The sequence below is a fragment of the Sciurus vulgaris genome (assembly GCF_902686455.1).
Source record: "Sciurus vulgaris genome assembly, chromosome: 1".
NCBI lineage: Eukaryota > Metazoa > Chordata > Mammalia > Rodentia > Sciuridae > Sciurus > Sciurus vulgaris.
Window position 1 is genome coordinate 103802534 of NC_136461.1, and position 22639 is coordinate 103825172.

A 22639-nucleotide genomic window follows, 5' to 3' on the forward strand; every position below is an offset into this window, starting at 1 on the left:
CCTCTGCTCCCCAGTTTCTTTATTCTGCCTAGTGCTAAGTTTCTATGATGACTACTTCCCCAACCTCTGAGCACTGACCGTGAGCATCCTCACCACCAGCTGCTCCGGGATGACCTAGAGGAAAAATCAGGGTAGGTAAACCCACATTCAAGGCCTGTACCCCAAGGACAAACAAGAAGCATTCAGAATCCACTTTTGCACTATTTTCCTTGCCAAGAATCCAGTTCCTTTTCTCTACTTAGATAAATGAATCTCCTCTATTCTCAATCCATGAGGCTTGAGAGTGCCAACTCACCCCAAGTTTCAAGGTGGGCATGAAGCCCAGGCTTATGCCAACAGCTGGCCATAATGACTGGTTTGGGGATGGGTACTACACCCAATATGGTCAGTGAGGTTAGGTTGGGGACTTCAGGTGGAACTTATGGAATAAAAGAAGTGTGTTCTTCTACTGGGGTTACTCTGGAGTTGGAGCCTAGAGCCACTGGCAGCCATTTTATCACGTGAAGAGGAAACTGCCTAAGAGTGTTGCCAGAGGGAAACAGCCAACATGTGGCCACAGGCTGGATTCTGTACACCATCTCAGTCCCTGGGACCAATACTAATCCTGGACATATATTATGTGAGTAAAATTTCTATTTTACTCAAGTCAATTGGAGGAGGTCTCTTGACTTGACATAGAAGAGTCTAGTCAGATAAGCCCATGCAGATATGACCTGATAACTCTCTCATATCTCAGGCAGTATGCAAACTGCTCTGGTTTAGGTTAGAAAGCCGAATCAGGAACGTTTTGTAGAGCGAGTTCACCCTTCTGCTTAACACAAAAATCTCCTGGAGTAATAAAACACCCAATTCTGATTTTTGTCACAGTAATGGTAAAATACCAACATAAAGGACAGTTCATTTTCTTCTGTGGGAGTCTGTTCAACTTTTTTGAGTTATCCTATCATTAAAAAGATTTTCTTATGTTGAATCCAAATCTGTACCTGTGAAATTGCTGTAGTACTTTGTTTCTGAAGCAATACAGAGAGGCTGCTTGGGGGCTGACTTCCATTCCCTTGCTGATTGCACAGAGGCATCTGTCTTCAGTAACTCACCTAAAGATCATGAATCATCACTGCCAGGCTTGGCTCTTTCTATCACTGATATCTTGTGCCATTTGGAATCCTTCTGTTCCTGAGTTTGATTAGTTAGGTTTCGTTGTGGACAATGCTTCTTATCTTCCTGTTTTTCTTTATAATTCTCATTGCAACCACTATGGGTTATACCCCTATTTCTTCCAGCCTGACTATATCAATAATCTACCTTTTTTTGTTTGTTTGTTTGTTTTGTGCCTCCCCTCTTATTCCTCTGTTGCCAGAACAATTCCTTTAGAATGCAGCGCAGGTCCCACCAGGTGCCAAGCCCCATATTATCTATTGCTTACCAAATTAACCATGACATTCAAGGCCCTTTATACCTGTTTTCCTTCCTTCTCCAAGTAAGTACTCTTCCTTCCCACCATGCCCCACTCCTCACTCCTGAAAGATCCTTCCTGCAGTCTGGGCTTACTCATCACTGGTCTGGACACAAACCTTGTGTGTTCTTGACCCTCAGCCTTTGCAGTCCCCATACTTCCTCCTCTCTAGTCTAGTTTTCAAAATCTAACTCAAATCCTTTTTGCTTTACCAGTTTACAAGGACCTTTGATGCTCCCACTGCAAATACTACTTAGTCAGTACCTAGTAACACACTAACTTAAATTTAAGTTGTTAAGACTATGAGTCTTTTCAAATACACTGCAAGTCATGTGGAGGCAGTTATAGCATTCTTATATTTTTGTGTGTGATGCCCAACTTCTGAGCCTATAATGTTGGCTGGAGGATTATATTTAGGTTATATATTTTTTTCTCAAATGAAGGAATCTACAAAAAAATGGGAATATAGATTACTGGAATACATAACTATGTTCACATAAAACCAAATATTTAGTCAAATCCAAAAAATTAAAATAATCATGGAAAGATTTTAAAAAATAAATAGATACTTATCATTGAGAGGGATATAGTACATGGTCTTTTAAAATGGGGTTTCTTCACTATTGCTAAAAATGTCCAGTTCTATCTCAGAAAAAGTACATTTCTTTACTGTTGCTAAAAAAATGTACAGTTTTATCTTAAAGTATGTTTTAGAGCTTGAAATCCTTTACCTGCAAACTTGGCAGTGAGGGTGAGTAGGGGGCTGGCATTTAATTATTGCCAAACAACTGGAAGGAGACTTTGTGAATGGAACTGAACTGGTTGGTGTCTTCTCAAGTGTTCCTTCTAACTAAGGGTGAACTCCTCCCCATTGCCCTGAACAATCAGCCATATTCCCCATAGACGAGGTAAAAGATGGTGGCTGCCTGCTCTGTATTTGCCAAATCCCAATTCAGAGCCATGAATAAAAAGCCTTCCCTAACTCAATCTATCCCAAACTACCTGTCCTTGGGAGTCTCACGGGAGCAGCCTCCACCTGGGGTTTCCCACCAGCCTCTCTCCTTGATTTAGTGGTTAGGTACCACTCACGCAGTGCCTACCATATGCTTATGACTGTTATTTGCTCTTGATTATTGATGACTTCCTCTCCCTATGTCTGGAGAGGCAAGAAGCCTATTTAACATGGGATTGAGTGGAATTTTGTTAAAACTGAATTCAAAATTGTGGGGAATGCTATGCGATTGGTAGCTTCTAGAATATCAGCAACATGAGTGTTATGGTTTAGATATAAGGTATCCCCCAAAAGCTCACGTGTGAGACAATGCAAGAATGTTCAGAGGTGAAATTAGATTATGAGAGGTATAAACTAATCAGTAGATTAATTCACATGAATGGATTAACTGTGGTAACTGAAGGCAGGGAGGGTGTGGATGGAGGAAGTAGATCACTAGGGGTGTGCCTTTGGGATTTACACTTTGTCCCTGATGAGCAGCGGTCTCTCTGCTTCCTGGCTGTCATATTCTGAGCTGCTTTCTCTGCAAGCCCTTCTGCCATGATGTTCTGCCTCATCTTGGGCCCCAAGCCATAGAGTCAGCTGACCATGAACTAAATTTTTGAAACTGTGAGCCAAAATAAACTTTTCCTCCTCTAAGTTGTACTTGTCAGATATATTTCTCACAGTAGCACAAAGGCTACTAAAACAGTGAGGGAAAATTCATTTCTTCCCCACTCTGTCCTCTGCTTGATCCTGGTGACCCTGGTGTGGGCTCACCAATTACTGAAGGCGACAGAACAAGGGTGGGTTAAGCTTGTCCTTGGAACACTTGAGGGCTTCTCCGGAATAGCAAAATGCTTCTTGAGAAGTTTTCAGAGCCAGGAGTCCCTTAAGGAAGAATATTTGAAGTATATGTTTGCTAGCTTTGACAGAAGTGTGTGTACCACCTGAGAGTTGTGTGGATAGAAAAGAGCATTTTCGGGTTAAGTCTTCAGCAGATTCCTTTGCTTTTTCCTTGCAACAAAATGCCAATCTCGTCCAAGTGTCAGAAGACTTCTGGGGAACCTGGGCCCTGCTCCAGGCCCAGACATGAATATCAATTAATCAGGGAGCCAGTCACAGTAATTCTCTTCTTGGCCATGATTGGTTTAGGCATAGATACAGTATAAATCTGGCCAATAAGATGCAAGGGGAAATGTTGTTTTCAGGAGACTCCTGAAAATGATTTCATTTATTCCTAAAAAGGGCCATATGAAATGAAACTTGCTTTTGTTTTTCTTGTTTGGACGTTGTTGTCTGAGGATACAATGTTTGGAGCCACTGCAGCTATCTTGGAATCACAAGGCAATGTCTGAGGATGTGCAGAGGATGGCAGAATGGAGAGAAAAAAAGGACTTGGGTCCTTGATGACTTTGCTGAACCCTGAACTAATTCTGGAAATTCCCCATCTCCAGACTTCTTTAACCACATTGCATCAATTTTTTAGTTTTTTTAAAAGCATTTATCAATTCTGAGATTAGGATTCATCTTTTATAGTATATCATAATTAAACTGGCAGCATTTTTTTTCATAATGTTACCTAAAGTTATTGGGTATTATACCAAAAAATAAAACAAAACGAAACTATATGTAAGATTTCATGAAATGTAGAATGGTCTTATTATTATTCATCTTTAGTAGATTTTCTGCTACTTTCCTTTGTAAGTATCATAATTAATATGGCTGCTCTCCTCACAGGAGGATTTTGTGTGTGGAAGGTGTTTGGTTGAGGAGGTGGCCCAGCCATGATTTGTCCTTCATAAGGACACCCATGGCTCTGAGTGGGGCCTGGGCTCTTTCTCTCTGGAAAGAGATTCAGGGAAAGAGATTCTACTCTTGTTAGGCTGTGGAGCCAATGACCTGTACGGTCTCCTCCCTCTCCCCAGGCATAGATGTCACAAAAAGCAATCCAAGTTTACTCTGTGGTTGGTGGGGTTCTTAAAACAGTCAGTCAGTGATGGGGGTTAATTACACTGGCAATGGGCTTGGACTTTTTGAAATCTAGAGTCCATGTCCACTTAGCTGGAGAATGGGAAATGGCTCCAGCAGAGGCTGGAAACAGGGAACTAAGTGCATGGCCACAGTGTGTAGCCCTGCTCTTCTCACTGTCTCTGTTGGAGGCTGTGCCCGCCCCCACCCAGGCTCCTCATCCCCTTCCTACTGCTGGCAAGAGGCAGAGCTACTGACCCTCTCTCTCACTGATGCCTCTCCTCCAGGGCTAGCCCTCTTGTCCCCTGCCTCCCATTCCCTCCCTCCATCCCTTCCCTTCTTCCTCCCCTCCTCTCTGCAGTCCCTAGTCATTGTGGGACTGGAATTAGCACCTCCAAACCTTGAATGTCTCTCTTCATTTTGATTTACACTCTCCTCCCATGCAATTTGAAATACAAAAATAACAAAATAAAATTCTGACTCTGTAGGGGCACCATGTCACCCTGGATGGACTAGTGAATAACACTTACCCACTTTCCTCAGGGGCAAAGAAAATTTTCTAACTCTTTGAAATGAATTCTCATTACATTTCCTTGAGATTTCTTTTCTTTTACCCAACAGGTCAATCTTGCTGCACTGGCCTTCCTTCACTTTGGAGAGTGGAGGAATGGTCATTTGAGGGAGAAGCTGAAGCAAGGTCCCGTCCACCTGTCTCCCCTGTGCACATCACTGAGGCCTGGTGGAGCACAGGGTCTCTGATGTTGACTCCTGCCTCTTCCCTGCCCCTCCACGCCCCTTTTTCCCATCAAAACCCAAGTGTAGGCTCTAAGTCTCCAAGCTGCCCTAACTGAGCTAAAGCTTAGGGAAGCTGAAGTCACTCACCCATGTAGAAATACTCTGGGGACTTGTCCTCCGACGACAAATCCTTTATGGTGCCTCCAAATCGAAACCATAGTCCAAAAGCAATGACGGCTGACCCGGCCAGCTGCAGGGCAAATGACATTGCATTTACAATGGAAGGGGAGAGGGTGTGTGCAGACACACCAGCAGGTGCAGGCGCAGACAAGGGGTCACCCCTTTTGACATCACCTAGTCCACCCTTCACCTCTTATAATGGAGGAAAGGGGGGCTCAGAGAGGTGGAAACATGTGCTCAAGCCCCTCAGGGCCTGGAAATGATGAGTGAACTAGTCTCTGCTGATTCCCAGTGCAGGGCAGTCCTTGGTGTCTGGCTTCCCAGTGGTTATGCGGCACACATGATAGGAGGGACATCTCAGAAACACTGTTCTAATAACGTCCCCCTGGAAGCATCTGCTCCCTGTCATATTGTTCTTTGCTGGTTTGTTGGACCTCATCACCCACACCACAGTGAGAGGTGACCCGGTCTCAGGTGTCAGGTCACCAAGAGCAAGATGAACTCCAAGACCTGGGGGAACTCACTTTTCTAAGTTAGAAGAAAATGCACCAAGCTTCAAACCCACCCACACCTCATGATGTGCACTCTCCAATTAGAATGTCCTTTCAGAGCTTCTGTAACCCTCTCTTCTGCAGTCCTGTGTGGTGGTCACTTCCGGGCCCCTGCCTGGGAATGAGGTAGGGAACCTGGCTTTTTTTTTTTTTTTTTTTTTTTTTTGGTAACTATTTTGAGTTTCTATGGAAAGTGAGAGAGGAAAAAATAATTTTCTGAAACAGCGTCGTCTGTGCTATGTGGCTCATGGAGAGGCTGGGTGGTTGGCGCAGGCGGTGGCGGGGCAGGCTGGCAGCTGGTAGAGTCATCACCCGCTCCCTCCCCCGCCTCTGAAGGTTGCTGTGGGGCTCAACATTAAAGCCAGAGCCCTTTCTGCCACTGCAGGACTGTCACTGCTGCAGGCCAGCAGGCTCCTGTCCCGGTGTTCTCAAATTTCACTGTATCAATCAATCAACACATATTTACTGGGCACCTTCTGGGCACAAGGCATGATGGGAAAATAAGCAGAGATGTAAAAATAGCCTCCAAGCTTCTGCCACCCTGTCCAGTCTCTGTTGGGCTGCCCCAGCTTATCACCAGACAAGCAATTCAGAGTCTACCCCTGCAGGAACAGAGAAAAGCACACCCGGGTGCTGGTGACATGAGGATAGAGGATGAAAATCACAGAGCAGAGGTTTAACAGGGAAAAATCAAAGTCAGGGTTACACCAGAGACCTTTGCATACGAGTTCCTTTATCTTGTGGGCTGCTTGTAAAGGACCTGGTGTTATCTGGCTGAGTTTATATCAAAACTTTATCCCCCTTCACCTTCTGCCCCTCAGGGCCAATTCCCTCCTCCCCAGGGTTTCTTCAGAAACACTGCACAACTTTAGTGAGGAGGAGTCAGAGTTTTACCAGCTGGACTCTCCCCATGTGGAATAACTAACAGTTTCCAGCCTCAGAGGAAAGCACTAATTGAATAATGTGAGGGGCAGCTAAAGGAACAAGGCACAACAAGCTTTGAAAAATTTCTGCATTTTAAAAAATAGTAGCATGGCTTGAAAACATGGAAAGAAGTCATGTTAAAATATTTATAATATTTATTATTGAAGTGAGAGATTACAGGTGACTTTCTTTTAACCTTAAAAATGTAGTTTTGGAAAAGCTTTACATAGTAGTTTTTTAATCAGAAAAAAAATGGTGAGAGTCTGCTTTCATTGTGCTTTACCTTGGAAGGAAACCAGTTTGGGGACCTTGTGTTGCTGTGTAGAAAAGAGGGTGCTGCCCTCAGTCATGTGCCATCCCTGGAAGCACCCAGGGGGCTGCCTGGGAAAAGTTGCCCAGCAAAATCTGACAGGCAACCTTACCACCCTCTTCTCTGCAGTGACCTGATGGAAAGAGTTTCCAAATACAAAGCAAAATCTATTGACAGAGGCACCAGGCCAAAGCCAGCAGCCACCAAGCAGACTATGGAGGAGGTGACTGGTCCCAGGGACACCCTACCATGATGCCACATTTTTGGAATCTCTGTACACAAACTCTAATTTATAGCTGTCTGGGATCATCCTCCCAGACGGAATACATTTGTCCAGTCCTGGCACGGATGTATTTGATGCATAATGGAAAATTAAAAGAGAGGTTGCAATTTAAAGCCAAAGGGAAAAAATCTGCGCTTGCTCATCCACGCCCCAACCCCCAAACCACACGGGTTTCCTCCTGGTTCAAGGAACTGTGGCTTAGCTGAATGTCATCACTGTGTGGAAGGGAATCCTCCCAGTGTGCTGCTAGCTGGCCAGGGCAGATGTTGTGATAAAGAAACAGAATGGGCACTGCTTTGGAAAGAGGCACAGCAGAGACATCGTAGCTCCTTTTGAACTCACTGATCCTGCAAGGCTCATGAAATGCTTCGTGTGTACTGGACTTAGGTTGGTCTATTGAACACTAGAAATTGCTCCCCAAAAGTTCATGTCAATTGCAGTCCAGTCAGGATCAATGCAAGTAAATCTGGTGTCCCTAAATTCTCATTACTCTGTGTTCCATACAGCCAGAAGAGATGGTCTCTCCAGTGCCCTGAGGGAAGCCGTCAAGCCCCTGTAATCCTAAACTACTAGGCCAAAACTCCCCTATGCCATAATTCTCTCTTCTTTTAATCTTAGTCCATTTTTTGCATTCAGACATATCTGCACCTCAATCAGGGTTAAAACAAGGAATGAGAGGCTGCTCCTTTTTCTTCCTTTTGTTTGCCCCTATACTCATCTCCTTTTACTTCCTCCCTTTCTTCCGTGCATGTTTATTCATTGGGAATCAACTCTGATCCAGGCTAGTCAGCTATTGCCCTTGGCATCAGGGAAACAAAAAAGGTGGGGATCACAATTCAACATGGAAGATGATCAGTTGTATGAAGTAATAAATGCAATAAGATGCAGTAAGCGAGCTTTGAGGAAGAGTGTGCACACTGCCAAGGGATCGTGCAAAGCACAACCACCGGTGTGCAAGAATATACAAAAGTTCACTTTTGATTTACACCCTGAAGAGTGAGTCAAGTCACTGATCAGAGAATTAGAGGGCGGCCAGAGCTCGGGGCAGAGGAGCGAGGAGCACAGGGAAGGGCTTTATTTCCTTACCCTGATGCTGTGTTGGGGAAAGAGAGGGGTCTGGGGGAGGCCAGAGTCTGCGCTTTAGCAGGGAGCTATGGCAGTCATGACTCATGGGTTCTGCCTGGCTTAGTACCATCTTGGGAAGCCCAAGAGCCTTGAGTGAAGAAGAGATGGAGACCCTTCTTTTTATGGTGGCAGATAGAGCAGCGTGGAGTCAAAGATAAAGGCCTGAGTGCGAGGACTGGAGAGAGAACACTAGGGAGCAGAGTGGATGTGGACAGCTGAGAGGACCAGAAAGAATTCACTGTACCATTTGAAGAACTTTGCTGAGGGCTGTCCGGCTTCTAGTGTCAGTACTGCTCCCTGTGCCTTTGGGAGAATTACAACCAGAAATATTATTTTGCAGAAATGGACTTGTTCATACAGCAGTATGATGTTAATCATTAAAAAACAATCACTTATTGAGCATAACTGTGAGCCAGGAGCCTAGGACTCAGAGGTGAGGAAGAACCAGTCCTCCTGAGGTTCTCAGGGACTCATGGAAAGCTATTTGGTGGTTCAGGAAAAAATCTATTCCTGTAGATGAGGATCCAATCACAGGACCAGCCTGCTAGAATGCACACAAAAAAGTTGCCAGATAACATCACTTTTTCAGTCAACTCTCCTTTTCTGAAGACCAGTTGTGCACAAGGCACAAAAAATGTGATGAAGTAAGGTTTGAGGGTTACAGTGTGCCCACTACTTAAAAAGACAAAAGACATAAAAGAGAGAAAACAAACAAAAACCAAAAAGGTGAGACGAAGGCAGTGAAAGGAACAGTGACATATAAACCTAAGCGACATATAAAAAAATGTCATATATGTCATTTTGTTTTAACCCTGATTGAGGTGCAGATATGTCTGAATGCAAAAAATGGACTAAGATTAAAAGAAGAGAGAATTATGGCATAGGGGAGTTTTGGCCTAGTAGTTTAGGTTTACAGGGGCTTGAAGGCTTCCCTCAGGGCACTGGAGAGACCATCTCTTCTGGCTGTATGGAACACAGAGTAATGAGAATTTAGGGACACCAGATTTACTTGCATTGATCCTGACATATAAAAAAATCACCAGATTTTCCTGGGTATGTTATTCCAGTAGCTAACCATATTCCAGAGTGTTTTTGCAGGACACAAAATTGCAAATTGTAAGCATATGTCTTTAGAGAAGACAGTATGTATTCTAAAACTAAAGAAGCAGAAGAGAGGAATGAAGACTGATTTAAAGAATTTTGAAGCAAAGTGGATGGGTAAAGTTTCCTGTAAATAACAGCTATCTGACAAAAGCAAGCCATTTAGCATGAAGCAAAACTTATCTTATGGATTTCAATTTTATTTTACTTCATTTATTTTCACTTTCCTGGGCTTGTTGATAAAATGTCCTATCCTGAGGACATAATTTTTTCTCTTAAAAACAAAAATCATTTTGTGAATCATGAACATGGTCCCCTGTGGTTAGTCCAGCTGGAGGCAGGTAGTGCTGAGATGCAAAAATGCAGAGACCACTCCCTGGACCAGGCTCCTCCTGTCTGCCCAGCCTTCCCCTCCTGGACACAGGCCAATCTGAATCACAAAGAGCAAGTGCATGGTACTGCTGGCCCTTGCAGAAAAAACCAGCAGAAAAACCCCTTTCTGGGTCAAAAGCACCCCCAGAGAAAGTTCTAGACAGTACATATGCTTACATCTAGCTAGGAACCCAAAGAATGATCCTCAGAGGCCCTAGCCACAGTTTCAGTTCCTTCTTCCACTTGGAGGCCTCTACTCTTGCTGTTTCCTGAGCCAGAATGCTCTCCTCCCTCCCCCACCAGACTGACACCCACTCAAGAGCTCAGCTCTCCTGTCATTTGGGGAAGAATACCCTGGCCTAGTTATTTGCCTTCCTTCATAGCACATGTAACCATTTCTATTTAAATATTTCTGTGATTTTTTCAAAAAGGCCTGATTTCTGTGAGGACAGGGATGGGGGCCGTGATGCTGAGAACAAACCCCTCTCTCTGGCTTTGCAGAATGGGCCCCCAACGGACATATGTCAATGAAAGAACAGAAGACCTACAAAAAGGTACCATTTAGACTACACTACACACAGAATTGTGACCCCTCACCCCACAATCCACACATTGCAGCCCTACCTCCCTGTGCGATGGTATTTGGAGATGAGGCCTTTGGGAGAGAATCATATGATACTATGAGGGTGGGACTAGTTTCCTCATGAGAAGAGACACCAGAAAGCCTGCTTTCCCTCCCTCTGCCATTGAAGATCCAGTGACAAGGTACTACCAGCACACCAGGGAGAGTGTTCTAATTGAGACCTGACTATGCTGCCACCCTGACCTCAGACTTCAACCTCCAGAACTGGGAGACATACATTTCTGTTGTTTAAGCCACCAAGTCTTTCTTTTTTTCTTTTAGTGCTAGGGATTGAACCCAGGGCCAGGTATTTCTTTCTTTTCTTTTTTTTTTTTCTTATGTCATCCCAAGTTGACAGGAGCAATTGTGAACAACCTCCCTCACAGCTCTCCAAGGGTAGACTTCACAAAGGCCTATTTTCAAATTCACCTGCACCTGGGAAACACTGCAGATACACTGCAACACAATGTTGAATATACACAGCAAAACAGTTGCCCATGGAAAAAGAAAACAATTGGAGTAGGTAGCATCAGTTCTGTTTCCCTGAGCCTGAGGTGACATGTAAGGGTAGGTCTATGCATGTCTGTTAGTGGCAAGGGGAGGGGCAAATGAACACTGCAAATGGTTACAGCAACACACACACACACACACCCCACTGCATGAGAATGAAAGAATATACAAAATCAATCCTGTATTCTTGCTTCTCCAGGATGAACACCATGTATACATACCACCCAGTTCATTTGTTACTGTCTTCTTTGGGATGAAGTCACACGGAGTTGGAAGTGACACTTTCATCCTAGGGTTTTCATTAAATGCTTTCAAGCTAATACTTGCTCTCAGTGGCAATTATCATCCTAGATAGAATTGTAATGAGCACTCACTCAAGATACTTGATCTGATTGAAACCCCATTATGATGCCATGAGGGTAATGCAGCCTCCGCCTTTTAGCAGGCAGATGTCAGAAGCACATTTGCTTTAGAAGATGATACTAATTTTCTCAAAGTGGAAAACTGGCTCCCAAGACTTTCATCCTATTATGCACCGAAAGCAAGACCAGGATTTAGATGGCACTTTCTCAAAATCAAGGATTTTATCAGAAAAATACAAGAGCTGAATGTCATATGACATTTACACCACATGTCCCTGAGGGAACTTGCTGCCCTGGCCTCAACATCGGGACCAGGTGAAGTGGAACTGGAAGCAGGACCAGACGGCAGGTGACGGTGAGAAACCTCTGATAATACACAACCAGTCTGGAAATACACAGCAGCTCCATAAGGTATCAGTGTGCCAGATTTCCCCTTTTATTTTCTTCTTAGAATTTCGTTAAGAACAGGCTCATGCTAAGAAAGACTTCTTTCAGGTAAGAGTATGGCTTCATGATCAATCAATGCTTAATTCATTCTCTGTGCTGATAGAAGTGTGCTCCAATTTAAAACCTGATCGAATCAGGAGTGTTCTGTTCATCTTTGGGCTATTTGTTCCAAACACATGTGCTTGTTGAGGTTTTTATAAAGTTAACTTTCCTGGATCAACAGTTTATCAGGGAAGCAGTTTAGAAGTGCTGCAGGGAAGGAAAATAAGCTGGGGTGAAAAGTTTGCTGTGAACCATAAAGCAGATAATTTACTTCTGGATGGCGAAAAATGTGTTTATGCAGTGGTTACACTTAACACCTTTTATCTTAAAGGAAATGCAGGGAAAAGGAGGAGTGGAGGAAACAGCAAGAATTATGAGAAAGTTGATGGCTGCTTAGTTTTCTCTATATAGCAAAATGAATGTCACAGACTACCAGCTAATTATCTGGTGAGCAGATGGTTTTATCAAGTGAAGGTCAATTATACACAGGTCTAAAATCCAATCTACCAGGCCACAGAAGTGAATTAAACTAAGTGTCTGCATTACCTCACCTAGAGGAGTAACTATGGGTGGAGAAGACAAAAATGATCTTTTCTAAGTTCTCTGCATTGCCTCCTAATAGCATCCATCTGGGTCTTATACTAGGCTCACCCTTTTATTACACATTTATTTTGGGGGCCAAAGTGACCACTCATCTATATAGACATGCCATCTCATCTTTATAGAGCTTTATATAAGCAAAGTTATTAATTAATATTTGTTTTGGACAAAATTCTTCCAGGTGATTGAGGGGACTACTTCTGAGCAGACAGAATTCTTAACTATTGATCAATAATAATGATAGTTACCCAGTTTTAATTGTTACAGAGAAACAACAGCAGAAAAAAGTATTTCAGGTAGAACTCAGGAATAACTAAAACACTTCATTTAGGAAAATGTTAGCTTGGATGTAGTTTAGTAGAAATTATGAAAGCTCAGGCTGGTGTTCTATAGACAATTTTTCTTAACATTCATTTTATGAGAGCCCGTTTGAGGTCAGGAAGGTGTAGCATGGCCCATTCACAGATGCACAGGCAGAATCTGGCATATGGAGGGGGAACAAATTGACTTTGGGGCTGAGTGACAGCAGCTTCCTAAGCCTCCCCCAACATCATGCTGCCTCTGTGGTGGGGGTGGGGACTTTGTCATCCCTGCTCAATTCCCTTGTACCCTCTTTACGAGATGATTCTTTTCCAATCACCATCACCATGGAGAGGAGGGAGCTTGGTACATGTTTTGGAAAATTTGACACCTGGACTTCTAATTTTACCTCTTCTGAGTGTTCATACTGAATAACTGATGCCTGGAGATGGATAACAAACACATCCACCTATACAGACAGCACTGGGGCACAGGGGAGTTATCATGGTCAAAACGGGGGTTCAAGTCAACTGGATTGAATCAGGCTGTGCACTTACTAATCCTGTGACCCTCATACAAGCCACTTCACCTCTATTACCCTCAGCTTCCTCATTTGCAAAGCAAAAAGTAATAGTACTGCCTTAAGAGATTAACCAAGTTCATGTTACACACTTGAGTGGTGAGTGCCCAGCACTTAGTCTTATTACCTTGCTAGACTCACTAATGTTACATTCAGACCCAAAACTTAATCTTAATCCCATGGTACCAGTAACTTAGCTGTCTGCCATCTTCTGACTTTTGTTGACACTATGCTCTTACTTTCCATGACAGCTGAAATTCCCTTGAATTTTCTAAACTATCTATACCAGAAAACCAGTGACCTTTTACAGAAGCTATATCCCCTTTTCTCTAGTTTTAGTTTAAGACCCAGTAAGAGGAAAATATGTATTTATAAGAAAAAATAATTTTATGTAGGTTAGAGCTGTTCAATAGAAATTTCTCCAATGATGTAAAGGTTCTCTATTTGTGCCATCCAATACTGTAGCCACCAGTCACCAATGGCTATTGAACACTTGAAATGTGGCTAGTGAGACTGATGGAATGAATATTACATTTTACTTAACTCGAATTGATTTAAGTTTAAATAGCCACATGTGCTCAGCAGCACAGTCACTGTATTGGACAGTGCGTGTCTAGAAGTCATGTGTATGTCTGAGCTTCAGCCTTTATACTTCGAGTGGTTAAGAGCATGGACTCTGGAGCCACACACCAAAACCCAGCTTTGCCACTGGCTAGCTCTGCAACCTGTGCAAGTCTCTTAAGCTCTCTCTACTTCTGCTTCCTAATATGTAACCTGGGGATGATAATAGCTTTTATTTCATAAGATAATTGTGAGGATTAAAACAACTCATACAAAAATGTGCTTAAGAGAGCAGGAAGCACATAGCTTACTATCCTTTTTTTTCAAGTTTTTGCTACTGAAAATAATTTATGAAACTGTCTCTTAATACACACTGTCAATTTCCATCTTTTCTTCTGCCTTAAAATGATCACTGAGTGTTCTCAATATTTCTCTTGCTTCTTCCATATGTCAGGGTATTTCTTTTTAAATATATTTTTTTTAGTTGTAAATGGACACAATATCTTTTTATGTATTTGTTTTTATGTGGTGCTGAGTATCAAACCCAGTACTTCACACATGTGAGTCAGGCACTCTACCACTGACCTATAGCCCCAGCCCGATGTCAGGGTATTTTATTCATCTTTTCACACCTACATTTCTGGAATACATAAAAACTAAATCTAACACTGGATTTAGTCACCCTGGGTCACAGACTTCACACTAGTATCATTTCTTATACCCTATATTACCCTTGTTTCCAAAAGTAACTACAGTGGGGAGAAAAAGGGACATACTACCTACTCTGCCTGACTTGGTTTCTATATTTGTAAAACGGGGCAATTATACTATTCCATGGTTTTGTTGTGATTCACAATCAGATGGGATAATGCATGTGAAAGCATCTTGTAAACTAAATGTATAAATGTTCATTGGTATTGTTCTTTTGCTCCCAAAGCCAAAGAGGATGTAAAGGTAGGCCAAGGTAAACTCCATTCATCTGTAACATGTGCTCTTAGCCCTTTGGATATCCCCATCTTACTGACCTCATTCTCTTCTCGATTCCTTCTCCTTAATCTCTTAGTGACCATGACATAATTTGTTTCAATGATCAGTATAACATCACTTGCTTTAGAAGAAAGGCATGATTGTGATATTGTTGACATTAACACTGGAGGATGGAGGTTATATTCTCTTTTGTTGCACATGGTTGGAGAACCAAAGGATTTCAGGGATGATGTTCTAGAAAAACAGTGAAATGCAATGGATGATGGTAATTCTAGAAACCATCAAGGATTAATGTGAAAAAAACAGAATCTGAAAATAGCAGTGGTAAAGTGGTAACTGGAATTAAAAGCACTGCCAAGAGCAAGCCAAGAAGAAGGAACGTTCTGCCTCAACCAGAAGTGAGTGTGTCTGGTAGGTTTCGATCTCTTCAAGTCACATCTGAAACAGTGGTTCTCAAAATGTGGTCCTAGAGCAGCAGTGCCAATCACCTGGGGGCTTGTTAGAGATGCAGAATTACTGAATCAGAAATGTAACTGAACAAGGTCTGGGGTGGTCTGTGCACATCCATGTCTGAGCGGCTTTGATCCCAAAAGCTTTCCCATGCCTCCCCTTGGCCTCCAACGGTGGCACAGATGCAGGGAAGGCAACAAACAGCTCTGCTCTGGGGGCAGTGAACACAGCCCTGTCAGCTGAAGCCTACTAGGTGCGAGGGAATAGAAGAAGGGGATGCTAGTATGACACAATCCCTGCTTTCAAGGAGCAAAGACCTGAGAGAGAAGAAGCTATGATCAAGGACAAAATGGAGGCCATAGACAGGCAAGGTGCCTCCTGATTTAGGATATCTCTGAGCTTCCAGCACTTAGCAAGGTGTCAGGCACACAACAGGAGCTCAGCACAGGCTTGCTGACTGAATGGATTATAGAAGAGGGACCCTGTCTTTTGACTCCATACTTTTGATAAGCTAAGACTCTTGGCAGTTTGATCGGTTGGACGTGGGACATCTTGCTTCTTCTTACCTTTTTGGGTCTCACGAAGTCTGGATTCTACTTTCTCAGTTGTACCTCTAGTATTCAAATTCAACTATTACTCATATCTTATATTATTGAGTAATTACTATGTGTGCATACATGTGTACCATACTAGATGATCTTACATGTATTAACTCATTTTATTTGCACAAAGATCACAGATCGAAGTGAATACTTTATCATGCCCATTTCACAGATGAGAAAAACTGAGGTTCAAAGAGGTTAAACAACTTGCTCCAGGTCCCCCTAGGCAGTAAATCATGGAGCCAGGAAAATATTCAGGTAGTGTGGGGCCAATATGTACCTTCTAGGCTTTGAATTTCCATGCTGTGTAGACCTGTCCACACACTGTAACATAGCTCTGGCTTTCCTAGACTGACCCTATTATAGACTCCTTGCTCCTCCTAGCAACACTAGGTCCCTCTGGCCTGATAAGGGCTGACCACTACTGCTCTCTTCCCACTTTGACAAAAATCAGGAATAAAGATTATTCTGTAATGAGGCTGAGCAAATTCTTAATCTGTTTTCTGGGGTGGTCAACCATTTAGATGGACTCCAAAGGATATGTTCTTCCTTTTTTTTTCTTTTCTTGAAACCAGTTTCTCCAACAGTTGATTTCTCTGAAGCTACTATTTGACATGTTTGGGAAAGAGGAGGAGGCCACCTCTATAAGATTCATTTGACTTAAGCTGCTTTCACTCCCAAGCCAAAGAGACACTATCTTTCCTACAAGGACCTGTTAAGCATCACCAAGTGAAAACCCAAAGCTACATTAGTAATGGTAAAAAGGAAAGGAGAGAAACTTCAAACTCGCCATATACGGCATCTGGCTTTCAACAAAGAACTGCCTCACTTCCTGTTGGACGGTGACAGTGAGCTACTCACTACAGCACAATGATAGGAAAACGCTGAGCAGACAACAATAAACCAAGGAATAAACAGCGCCCAGGTTTTTCTTTAAACCACCATATGTGGCTGGGTGGGTTGTGGTGTTTTATTTATATTGCTATGCAACGGAAAAAAAAAAAAAAAAAAAAAAAAAAAACAAAAAAAACCCGAAGGTGATTTCAATGAAAGGCACAGGAAAATACCGAGCTCTCTGACTGCAGTGCCTGAATTTAGACCTGACAGATGCTGGGAGGGGTTTCATGATAGACATCAACCATGATATCAGAAATTAATTTAGTAGAGTTAATGGGTAGGCTTTACTTTTACTTTAAAAATTCAGTGGAGAATCCAGGCGGTGGCCCTGGGCCAGGCACTGCTGTGCAGGCTTTGGCAGCATCTAGCTGAATGTTTAGAAAACCAGGAGTACAGCAGAGGGAAACTTTAACCCAGCTGCCTGAAGGAGGTTACAAATCGATCTGTCAAACTGCAGATCAGAAAACCTCTATGCCTGCCCTCTGGCCAAGTTCTGACAGGACAGAATATGCTGTCACCTAGGGGGACCTTATACCTCAGAAGGGCAGACATCTAAGGGTGTGTGTAAGTGTTACACTCTAAGTCACAGCTGAAGCCTGTCCTTCCAGGAAAAGCCCTCCAACCAGGAAAAAAACAACTTTAGAAACTAGGGTGGGGCTTCTCTGGAATCAGGTTCCTTCGGTGACAATGGAGGTAGATAACTTACTCCACACAGTTCTTCCCCCCTCAAGCATTAGGCACTGGTTTCAGTTTGTCCGTTTCATGTCCGTTTCAACAGACATGTGAAGGTTGCCTCTACCTGCTGCTGTTGCACAGTCCTGTCCCCTGTCCCCTGCAGCCCTGTGGAACTGAAAGAGAGGAAGGTTCCCATACTTCCCTATTGAGCTCGGTCTAAACAACAGCTAGGTATTGAGCAGGCAGAGATAGGGTCAGTTGACAAATGATTATGTAAGTCAGGAATCCAGGCTATTTTCTAACTGGAGATTAATGCAGCTTCATTAATTCACTCTTATTGAGTGCCACCTATATGCTGGGCACTATTCTAAATGCTGGGGATACAGCTGTAAATAAAACAGAAAAAAAGAAATTCCTGCTCTCAGGGCTGTAAGTTCCTGTGGGGAAAATCTGCAAGTACAAATTAAGAAGATAATGTATAGTTATTCCCAAATGAAGACAATTGGAAGTCATTTGGCACATGTTTATTATTTGCCAACATTAAGGGAATCAGGGGAATTCAGCTTTATGTTGAATGCTTCCTATGTGCCTGGCACTTTATAATAAATAATAATTAACCTTTTTGAGCTTTAATATGTATAAGGCTCATAAAAGGCAAGGTTGGATAGTTAACATATTTGCATTTAATGCTCTCAACAACTCTATTTCTCCACTCACACAAATGATAAATCAAGCTGAGAAGTAAAAATAACTTGCTCAAGCACACTCTGCTTAGGATCTCTGCCCTTAAGCCTGACAGCTTCTTTACTCAGATGGTGGCTCACGCTCCCCTTGTTCTGCATCTCAGCTGGTGGACGCTAATTGTTCACCTTTGCTTTAATATCTCCTTTTTCAGGAGACTTTGCAGCCTTCTTACTGTTACTATGATCCCTTCTCTGAACACCTTAATCAGATCATATATACCAAAGGCCATATCTGACCTCAGTGGCTCACACATGGAGGCACTCGAACTTTGCTTTGCTGCTACTTCCCTTCTTTACTGTGTTTATGGTCAACAGTGTGAAATTTGTCACTTGATTATATACTGAACTTTTTCTTGGTGGGAGGGTTGTTCTATAGGCATTGGTCTCATTTCCTCAACTAGATTAGCTGCTTAGGAAACAATGTTTGCAGTTACAAGTGGTTATTTATTTATTATTTGTTTAGTCATTATTTAATAGTGGCTCTCAAACTTGCACATGGATCAGAATTACCTGGGTGGCCTGTTAAAATAGATTTTGGGTCCCTCTCCCAGAGTTTCTGATTCAGCAGGTTCAGGATGGGCTGAGAATGTGCATTTCTGACACATTTCCAAGAGATGCTGATGTTGCTGGTCTAGTAGCCACACTTTTGAGAACTACTGGTTAACGGAATGTACCAAAGTATTTAAAAGCAAGTAGGCAGAGTTTGAGAACCATCTTTGCCACCTGCTAGCTGTGTGACCTTGGGCAAATTAACCTGTTTGAATCTAAGTTTCCTCATTTGTAAAAATGGGGATAACAATGCACACCAGTATTTCCATGAAGATGAAGTGTGATAATGAATGTAATGTGGTTAGCCCTGTCCCTGACACATTGAAAACACTCAATAAATGCTTCCAATTATCCCTGGAAAGGCTGGCACAGCATCAAGCATTAAATAAGCACTGAACCCAGTCTAAGAACTTCTTTTCAGGCTGATATAAACTTCTTTTGAATTAGTAAGCAGTGAGAGTGAAAGGTGTCACTGCAGTAATGACATCTATAATTAATTAATGGCTTTGAAATTAAGCCAGGCTACTAAAAAAATACAAGATAAGGGCCTTGAGAAATGTTCCTCCCTATAATATGCTGGATATAAATGCCCAGGTGTACAAAAGTCACATGCATCTTTAAAATGCAGGGGCTGTTCCTGGGTATCTCCACCGCACATTCCATTGCTGAAAGATGCTGAAGATGGTTATTTGGAAGAGCTTGGAGTTGTTGGAGTCACCCAGGCATCTGGGCTAATGGGTTGGCAGACACAAGCTGAGCCCATTATTCAATAATTAATTACTTGCAGTCATGGGAAGCAACCTCCCCACAGCAAATGGTTTCAAAGCACCTAAGCCCCTGATGCTCCCTCTGCCCTCTAAAAACCTCTTCACCCAAAGCAGGACCTATATTTTCACTCAGGATCTATTTGAGCAGTTACTGTGGCTGGCATTAAGAAAGCCCAAGAGGGACTGTGCAGCAGACAATTTTCAGACCTTTCTCACAGTTCTCCAGGGCCTGGGGCTGAGTATCCAGGGAGCTAGGGATGGTGTAGCCTAACTATTCTCTAATAATGCAGAAGACAAGGGTCACAGCCCTATCTCTCTGGGAACTACTAATTCCCGGATTGTTGTCAGCTCCATAAAACCCTGCAAAGTTGAATGAGATCATCTCCATTAGCATTAGCATTCAGCTGCGGACAGGGAACTGTGGGGGAGATGCTGCTGCCTCTGGGAAGCCCCTCAGTTCCTCACACCTTACCCCCAAAAGCACCCCCACCGCCTCATTCACTGGGACACTGTTATAATGTCTAGAAAAAGGGCAATCCTTCCCCACCCCCACAATTTCATTCCTACCCTCAATTTCCTAAACAAACCCTCAGAAGCAGGTGGTGTGTCCACACACTCTGGATGGGGCGCCACCCCACAGGCAGCTCTTGGGCAAGGGTTTCCCTCCCAACCCCCTGGCCAGGCGGCCGGGCTCCCGCGGGAAGGCAGAGCGACAGGGGGGTGTGTGTGCATGGGAAGCTGGAGCGGAACGCGGACCGCCAGGGCCGGGAGCCCTCAGGAGGTGAGTGGCTGGGTCCCCGCACCTGGCGTCACCGGCCCGGAGATAAAAACCTAGGCAGAGGGGCTCCTCCCGGGGAAGAGCCTCACGGTGTCTCCGCTTCTCACCGGTTCCCACTGCTCAGCCTTCTCTTTTTTCCATTCCCTCCCCCTCCACCCGTACCCTCTTCTTTGTCTGCCTTCTCGCCTCCGCGGTTGGAACACCCTGCCCTCTCCCAGAGCCAGCTCGGACGCACCACGGTCATCTCCCCCGAGACCCCGGCCCCGCGCCCGCCGCCAGGCCCCCTGCCCTGCTCGGGCCTGCCCGCTCGGGTCTCACCCAGAACAGCAGGTTGAAGCCGAGCAGCAGGTACTTGATGCACCGCAGGCCCCCGCGGAAGCGCCCCATGCTGTGGCCCAGGCGGCGGGCTCCCGAGTCCCCAGGCCCGCGCTGCGAGCCCGGGGAGCGGCGGGCGCCGGCGGGGAGAGGCGGAGGGGGCGGGCCGCGGGCGGGGCCTGGGGGCGGGGCCTGCGGGGACCCGGAGCGACCAGCTGGCGAGTGGGTGGGGAGGTGAGCAGGGGTGCCGTGGGGGTGCGGATCCCTCCACCCAGGGACTCCCTCCTTTCTTTCTGCGGCGGAGACTACCTTCCTTTCCTCCTCGGGTCCCCGCTCCTGGCGAGTATCCCAGCATCTGCGAGGAAGGAACGTCCACCAGGGACGCGGGACCCATCTAATCGGCGGCGCCCAGTGCCTAGACTCCTTTGAGGCCCCTCCTTGATGGATGAGAGATAAGGTCGCGGCCTCGGTGGCTATGGAAACCTAGGAAGGTGGCTTCAGGTAGAAAAGAGATGTAGGATCCGAGGCCGTCCTGAAGCTGGCAGGTCCCGTGGCGGAGCACCCGGCGGAGTGGCCAGGGCTGTGGTCCCGCGGCGCCCTGTAAGCTCACAGGCCGCAGAGGCGGCTCGTAGGGGACCCTCCCCCCTGACCGCCCCGCGCTTCTCTGAGGGTTCTTCCCTTAATAGGCAAGAACTGGGGGATGGCGCGCGGTGCGGCCATCCTGAGCCCTGACCCTGCTCCCCACCCTACTTGGTGTCAGATCCCCCAGCCCCCTATCCTGCTAGATTTGACGGATGAGAGGGCTTGAAATGAATCCAAATTCCTGGGGTCTTGATTATGTTGTGGAGATAGGAGAAAAAGGGTGGTTTTGGTTTTGCTTTGTTTTTATTAAGTTTGACTGCTGGCGAGAACTCAGGCTCCCCACTCCTGTTGACTAAAGTGTCTACAATGTGTGGTGTCAGACAGTGTGGGGGAGACAGGGATGTGTAAAATTCAGGGAGCTTATGCATTAATTCAGCAACATTCTAAGTGCCAATTATAAACCAGGCATAGTAGCAAGCCCTAGGGATTCAACAAGGAGGGAGTCAGTCAGTTCTCCACCACATGTCTAGTGGTAGAGACAGATCCGTACACAATTAATTGTGGCCAGATGGCTAGGCAGATTAAGTGCTGGACAAGTGGCCCGGCCTCACTGCGTTGGCCGGAGAAATTTTTCCTAGGAGAGTGAGCCTGATCCTTTCTTGAAGAATGAGTCTCAGTGGAGAGGAAGAGCAGTCCAGATAACATATGCTAAAGTTTGCAAGGAGCCAAGGCCTCTTGGGAAAATGATGAGAAACTTTGCTAGCCAAAGTGGAGCAGGAGCCCACGTGAAGGCAGTGGGGAGGTGTCAGGAGGGTGCTGGAGCCAAATCACAGCTTGCAGGTAACTGTTCAGTGTGCAACACTATCCTAGGACCTCAGTGTCCTATTTCCTCACCTGCAACGTGGAGATAGTACTGGCCTCAAAGATTGAGTTAATGCTTATAAAGTGCCCAGAACAGTGCCTGCATGGAGTAAGTACAATATAAGGGTTAGTTATTTCAGTATAGTATCCATTCAGTCTCTACCATGTTGCCATCTTGGCCTATATCTGCATCTTTAGACACATGTTTCAAAATCTAGTGAATTTTATTTACAAAAATGAGTACAAGAAAGAAAAATGAAAGTGCTGATTCTGGTAGTAAGCATAAGTCTCACACAGTGAACTAGAGACAAAAATAGAAGTTATTAGGTATGCAGACACAAAGCTTTGGTTACACAGTTCTATAACTGACACCTCTATTTTACTATAAGAGAAAAAAAACCTGAAGAGTAGTA

General features: G+C 44.4%; 1 protein-coding gene across 2 annotated transcripts in view; it reads right to left on the reverse strand.

Moving 5' to 3' along the window:
• TSPAN2 (tetraspanin 2) overlaps nt 1-20933 on the reverse strand; it is a 43329-nt gene extending 22396 nt beyond the window's left edge. For both annotated transcript variants that reach the window (XM_079135887.1, XM_079135888.1), the window contains exons 1-2: nt 20787-20933; nt 5298-5400 (exon numbers count right to left, since the gene is read on the reverse strand). In XM_079135887.1, the coding sequence (XP_078992013.1) occupies nt 5298-5400; nt 20787-20855 (172 nt within the window). In that variant the 5' untranslated portion in view covers nt 20856-20933. The remainder of the gene's footprint in view (nt 1-5297; nt 5401-20786) is intronic.
• Nucleotides 20934-22639: the final 1706 nt, after the last annotated feature.